This window comes from Channa argus, chromosome 4 (genome assembly GCF_033026475.1).
Source record: "Channa argus isolate prfri chromosome 4, Channa argus male v1.0, whole genome shotgun sequence".
In the NCBI taxonomy this organism is placed as follows: domain Eukaryota; kingdom Metazoa; phylum Chordata; class Actinopteri; order Anabantiformes; family Channidae; genus Channa; species Channa argus.
The window spans coordinates 11,968,385-11,975,228 of record NC_090200.1 but is presented as its reverse complement, the minus strand read 5'-3'; the positions used below and the strand labels follow the sequence as shown (position 1 = coordinate 11,975,228).

Below are 6,844 nucleotides of genomic sequence, written 5' to 3'. Positions count from 1 at the left end.
ATATTCTGCTTTTATTCTCACCACACGGTTTTAAAAAATATATATATATAGTACAGTGTATTGTAAACAAATTGGTTTTTTAATTAATTTGCACCCTACTAGTGCTTGTAATACTAAAGGAATCTTATTGGCAGTGAAGCAGTTTCAGTCCTCATAGAGCGGTTATGGTTCCCTTTTATGTGGTTGCAGCTGCAGCAGATGCTAGCAACAGGTACAAACTGGTGTCAAATGCAAATAGCAACATTAGTCACAGACTAACTAATATCCTCTCATTATACGGTATGTGAAAAGCATGTTTTGATGTGATGATCACTCAGAGACAGTTTGGCCTAGGTATAGATTATCCATAGATTAACCACAATAAATATAACTTCATCACAAGAAAGTAACAACATAAAAACCTATACAGGCCAGTCTACTGAAACATAATTCAGTTCAAAGCCTGTGGTAACGGGTTTAAATTTATGTATGTACATTACTTTGTTTTTAATTGCTCAGTTTTAGACATGTATATTTTACTCTGAGTACCTATTTTTTTGCAATGAAGTTATGTTTGTCTGAACTGTGCTGCGCCGTTCATGAGAGTTTAAGTCCAGGAGATGCATGGAATTAATAAATCTAAACCTGATCATGAGCTTTTGCTGTTTAGGACAGACAAAATGTTTCAAGCAGCATTTTAAATTATGTAATGTAAGCAATTCTGATTTACTGTTTACAACAGTACCATTAGAAATTAACCAGGACTCAGTATATTGAGTGGAAAGTATGGAGAGAATGCATACACACAGGGACACATGGGAGCTTTTGCCTTTAAACAGCCCTAACCACACACACTTCCTGTGCCACGCAGCCCCCCTTTACACCCTTTTCCCTGATGTGTGTATATGTAAGAAAGAAAAGAGAGCACTGGGATACATAAAGTACATTGCACCAGATAGTTTCATTTAAATTTACAGAAAGATCTATGGGGCAACTTGAAGATGATCATGTTATGGCATGTTAAAAGACAGAAAACACTAAAACAAAATCCAAGATGACATAACAGCTCTTTAGCTTGTTGAGACGTGTTGGAAGAAAGCTGAAGGTTTTGTGTGATATGTGGTTTTGATTTTGATGGGAAATTTGCTAACACTCCCTACTTTCTAGGTTACTGCAGGCGGAAGATATTCTGTTCAAGGCTGCTCTACGCTCTCGGCCATGAAATGAATGAGCGTATATACCTGTGTCTAAATCTCAAAGCCTCACCCTCGCTGCTGGGTGTCAATAATACAAGTTTAAGGTCCACACTGGTTCATCCCATAAATGGATATAGAATTAAAAAAAAATACTAAGAAAGCTATGCTCCAACCAAATAGCAGTGTAACATAGATTACAGCAAATGTCACCAATATTCTTTGCGATATCGTTTGTGGCAGTAAACTGAATATACAGTATTTGGTTTTTGGACTGGTGGACAGACAAAGCCAGTGATTTTTATCAAAATGGGCATTAAACACATTTTATTATTTGTTTTTTAATTTTGACCTTTTATAGGCCACACTGTTAACTGGTTAACTGAAAAAATGATCAGCATTAACTGATTTGATTAAGTTGGGTTACAACTGTTGTTTTCTCTAACTTGTTTTTGTTTTTGCCACTCAAACAACAAAAAACAAAGTTAAGTGCATCACTTCAAAATAAACAATGGTGTTCTTTATTTTAAACTAAATAGTGGAAATTCATAATTCATTACTGAGGTACAATATAGCACATATATACATAACACAATGGTACAGCTTGAAACAGTTCGACCTAATATGGTATTCACAGCAGTACAATATATGATGGATCTAGATCAGATGGAATGAATAGCTTAAATTTATATTCCTCTATAATTTCAAGGACACAACTTACAAACTAATTTACGTTAGAGGGGGATGAAAGAGCAATTTATGCCTCCCTTTTTCTGCCCGTCCTCCCTGAAACTGCCCATCTTTCTGAAAATAAATCACATTTACAGACCCTTGAACATTTCACAAGGATGATGATTTGTGGCCTGTAGTATCGATGTAAACTGGATGACATTTTTCTTGAACTCCATAATTACTATGCTAGTTAAAACAGAGCAGTGGGTTGGGGCACACAATGTCACTCAGGAGAGCTGCATCTAATTAAACACTGGGAAAAGGATAATTACTACTTTTCAGGGAGTACAGGAGACCTCACCCATGTTTCACATTCCCTAAGTAGTAATAAGCACATCTGCCTGCAGAGCTGGACTTGCAACTCCAAACCCACAATCACTGTCACCTCAAGACCACTCCCTTCTAAAGCAGGACTCAGCATGGTCAATTACAGCGATATAGACCACCTTTGGAGGAGGCATACAGTATGTTCTTTGTGTGAGCCAAAATAGATTTTTGAGTTAAATTTACAGAACGAATCAACTATCTTTAAAGTGTCTTTTGACTGGTCTTGGGTGTCATGTCGCAGAGATCAGAGCTGACAATTTGCAAAGCTGGTACAGCTCTAAAATTGAGCTTGAACGCCATGTACCTTCAAGGCAGCTAAATTTTAGGAGGTAGAAAATGCACTAAACAAACTGAAAACTGTCAACTGTTGGTTTATCTGTTTTCGGTTTTTATCTGTTAAAGCACATTTAGTTTAATGTCCTTATAAATCAATATTTCCTTTTTCAAGCTTCCTGTCACACATCCATTCATTGCCATTAACATCTTTATTAGCTTTGCTTTCTAGTTAGCCACAGCTTGCTACAGAGCTTGCACATTTTATTTTTTGGTTGACATATATCGCATGCGTGAGGTCACAGCACAAATGTCACTTAAATAGGTATTAAATATAAAACCGCAAGAGAAAGATCAACCTTTGAAAATCATTTAACTAATACTGAACAAGTTCCCTGTTTTTTTTCCACAAGAAAACCACATGATAGTAAATACTTTTATTTACATATATACAAGATGATGCACTGTTGATGACTATTCTTTTAAGTAGTTTTAAGGCAAGACTTAGGATATGGTGTATGTAAAAAAAACTGTGCTACATTACTAGGAATCAGTTCAGGTTTGTTTACCATGCACACTGACATGCTCGGCTTGCGACACAATCTTTACAGTAAAGTTCAGTATGTTAAATACTTTGTGTAAGATAACTCTGTCAACAGTCTTGCCAGTGTACACAACAAACAGACATCTACTCCCTGTCTTTAACAAGTTCATTCCTATGTGCAAATGTCAACATAACACACACACACACACACACACACACACACACACACACACACACACACACACACACACACACACACACACACACACACACACACACACACACACACACACACACACACACACACTGGTCTCAATACCATTAAGATTCCTGTACAAAACAACTCCTATGCACTTCGGTAGAACCTAATGACTGATGCCTCAAGGAATAATAATTAAAAAAAGAAAAAAAGAAAAATCAGTTTGTCCCTGAAAAATGTTTCAGTTCAGCATTTCTTTTTGGTTAGTTTAAATATGATTGATGGTGATGATTCAGATATAACCTTAAGGAATTTTTCAGTGTGGTGAGCAAGAAAGCTGTCAGAAAATGTTGGGTTCACTGTCACTCATCCAGCGTTTACGTTATCTGACTGGACCTGAATTTTACACCAAGTAAGGTTGATGTTTTTCCATCCAGTGTGATCACTCAATAGCTGTCAGAGAAGCATGCAAGAGCACAGATACTAAGGCATCACTTTAGCATCCATATAGTATGAGTTAACATCATGAAACAGAAAACAAATTATAGCACAAACTCTTGGTCCTTAAATGTGATTAAGAAACTTTGATTTAAAAGTTGCAATTGACAAACAGATAACACTACATATTGAGTCTGGAAATCATGTACCTGTACATGAACAACATACTCAGATGTTTGAAATTCCTCTGTACTGTACACATTAAATAATAGAAGCAGGCTACACACAAACACGATAAACTACAAATGGGTAGTTCCTTCTATATAAAAACAGCACTGAGTACTGCACAAAGGAGGAATGCATGTTGACAGGCGCATCACATCAAAGCCCACAAGAAGAGCATTTCACTTTCACCATGAGGTTTCTGCTTCTTGTAGATTCTGGAATGTGAGACTGTGCTCTTTCGCTGAATACTGGGGGTAACAATAGGTTTGGCCCCATGGAATGGGGTAGGGAGCATCCAGGGTCAAAATAATGCTCCGAACCCTGATGAAAATATAATCCAAATTTGTGATCGGTGCTCAGCTGTCCTCTCTCAGGAAGTATCACACAGGCAGCTCAGATCTTCTTTGGCTTGCGTCCCAGGTGGTGGTAGTAAGCCATGGTGACCACCAGAAAGAGCAATCGACTGAGGAGCAGGAGGATGGCAGCATTGGGCAGGATGCCAATCTCAATTAAGGTGATCGACGTCACTAAGGACGTAAAAGAAAAAAATACAAATATTTTTAATGAGACTAAAAGGAACATAACACATGGTTTAACTGACTTTAACCCACTTTAACCCATTAATTTTGAACTTCAACAATACTTACATAATATATTTAAATTTTTAATTACCTTAAAGCAACACTCACATACCCACGTGTACATTCAATGTGTAAAATCCATCTCACACAGTACAAGTGGAGCTTTATAAAATATTGGTCTAAACTTGTCTTGACTATTTTTTTGACTATTTGCTCTGACTCAGTTCTAGCATGTATTTAGCCTGTCTCACACATCTGCATTGTTCTTTTGATTTGAAAATGCAGCTTTAAAACATTTTCTTCTCTGCCAGTGTACACACCCTTTTTCCTTTCACCTTCATCATTTTTGTTTATGTGTGTGCATTTGTTTCCTTCTTTATTTCAAAAAGGCCCATTTGATCTCACACTGGCAAGTATACTGTGTCATGTCATACTGTATTCAAATTGGTTTGCTGTATTTGGCTTGTAGCAGAGGTGACACTGTGAGAACCCTGCTGTAAAATTCTGGCATTGACAGTGGGCTGTCTTTGGTCAATAAAGCTCAAAAGAACCACTGTTTTGCAGTGCTCACAAATTTGACCGTTTTCTCTTACAACTGTAAACTTCCACAGTCTGATTCCACAGTCTCATTTTGTGCTACAAGACCTGCCTTGAGAAGAAACCCAATTGATTTGTCTTAACTCAGACTGATGAAGCCTCATTTTAATAATTCTAGCAGATAGGTGGAATAAGTTTCAATAAGTGGGTAGTTTATTACATCCAGCTACATCTTTTAGAGAGGTGTTGAGTTCAAAAGTTAATGCTGTGACCCCACACACTCAACACAAGAGGGCAGTATTAACAAATACATAAAGGCAAATTGACTAGGGGATTGTCAACGATGTAGCTGTCAAAGATGGACAGAAAATGAGGGTCTCTAAATATGTTACATAAAAGCTGAGGAAGAAAAGGAAATACCTAAAAGTGCTGAATTACAAATTGGAAAAGTGTAATCACCTAGGAACTGCACAGCGAAGTAGCAGGCTTCACTGAGTAGAGTCCACTGAATGATGATCTTCTCGGCTGTGTACAAACCATTCCACATGATGAGAGCCAGGCCTGGAAAGAGATGTGATAAAGGAGAATTTATAGGTTCAGGGGCATGGGAAAGAAAACAAAAGCGGAGGAAGGTTAGCATAGACTCCTACACGATCAACACCAACCAAAATACGTTAACAATTAACAATTTACTTGTAGCTGCCCTCTGTCACACCACATACACAGGGGGATAATTGCCCTAATGATTCTGTTGAATGCTTCAACTTATTGATTTTTATAAAAGCACATGCCCAAACTTTTCACTACCCACAATTTTTACAGTTAATTCTCCTGTTTTTCTCTCCCACCCACACATACACACCAGTGAGACTGTGGAAACGAGCTGGGGTGGGCAGAAAGGTGGGAGGGCTGATGGACTGTATCTTTGTCTTGTAAGACATCGGCCTTTTTCTTTGCTAATCCCCACAGCCCTGCTGACATTTAAAAAAGGTATTTTTTTGTCCTTAGGAGATTAAAATCGGGTTCATTCATGTCTTTTTTCTCCAACGGGCCATTTGTTTAAGGTTTTATTTCTAGTAGTCATACAAAAGGTTATTTAGGATTTCTTTATATTTAATATTGTTCAGATTTAGACAACATACAATGTCCTACAATGCAGTATGCAGCTTCTTACCATTCCCAGCGAGAAAATGCATATGCAATATATGGAGCCCTGTGTCTACGGTATATGAGGTGAACATGATTGAGCTGAATGGCACACTGGAAAACTGAATATATGTCTTTACTTGAATTTAAACCTTGGCTCTTGCTCCGTTTGCTTTATTTTCTCTCTTTCCTTTGCCTTCCTGGTTACTTTCACATTAAGAAGGCACCTGTTTGCTACCTGCCCCACTGTCACAGTCAAACCACTGTGCCACTTTACAGAGCCATCACACATCCTGTAATCACTGAGTGAGTGAGTCAGCGACTCGCCTGATAGCCTGGTCTCAATCTAAGGCCATTAAAATAATTACTTGTGTTTCCAGCATAATTCCTCTGTAAGGGAAGAGCAAAGCACAAATGCCATAATTACCTAGAATATAAGCATCCTGTGGATAACAATTCATGGAAGGCTTAATTTAATGTGTGATGGAACTGTGAAAGTAGAATGAAGAGTAATTCATAGCACCTTTGCAGTTCCACAGCAACATGCACCCCCCCAACGCCCTACCCCACCCACATGTACAGTCTGTATACTGTCCATTCATGCCCCAGTGTGTTCCCTATAGATTTAGACCTGATGTATGAGAACACAAAATTGACTAGAGTCATTGCT

General features: G+C 37.9%; 1 protein-coding gene across 3 annotated transcripts in view; it reads right to left on the bottom strand.

The window, feature by feature from the left end:
- Positions 1–1,670: 1,670 nt before the first annotated feature.
- Positions 1,671–6,844, bottom strand: part of tp53i11b (tumor protein p53 inducible protein 11b) — a 31,389-nt gene continuing 26,215 nt past the window's right edge. For all 3 annotated transcript variants that reach the window (XM_067501769.1, XM_067501768.1, XM_067501770.1), the window contains 2 exons: positions 5,488–5,589; positions 1,671–4,437 (listed from right to left, as the gene is read on the bottom strand). In XM_067501769.1, the coding sequence (XP_067357870.1) occupies positions 4,304–4,437; positions 5,488–5,589 (236 nt within the window). In that variant the 3' untranslated portion in view covers positions 1,671–4,303. The remainder of the gene's footprint in view (positions 4,438–5,487; positions 5,590–6,844) is intronic.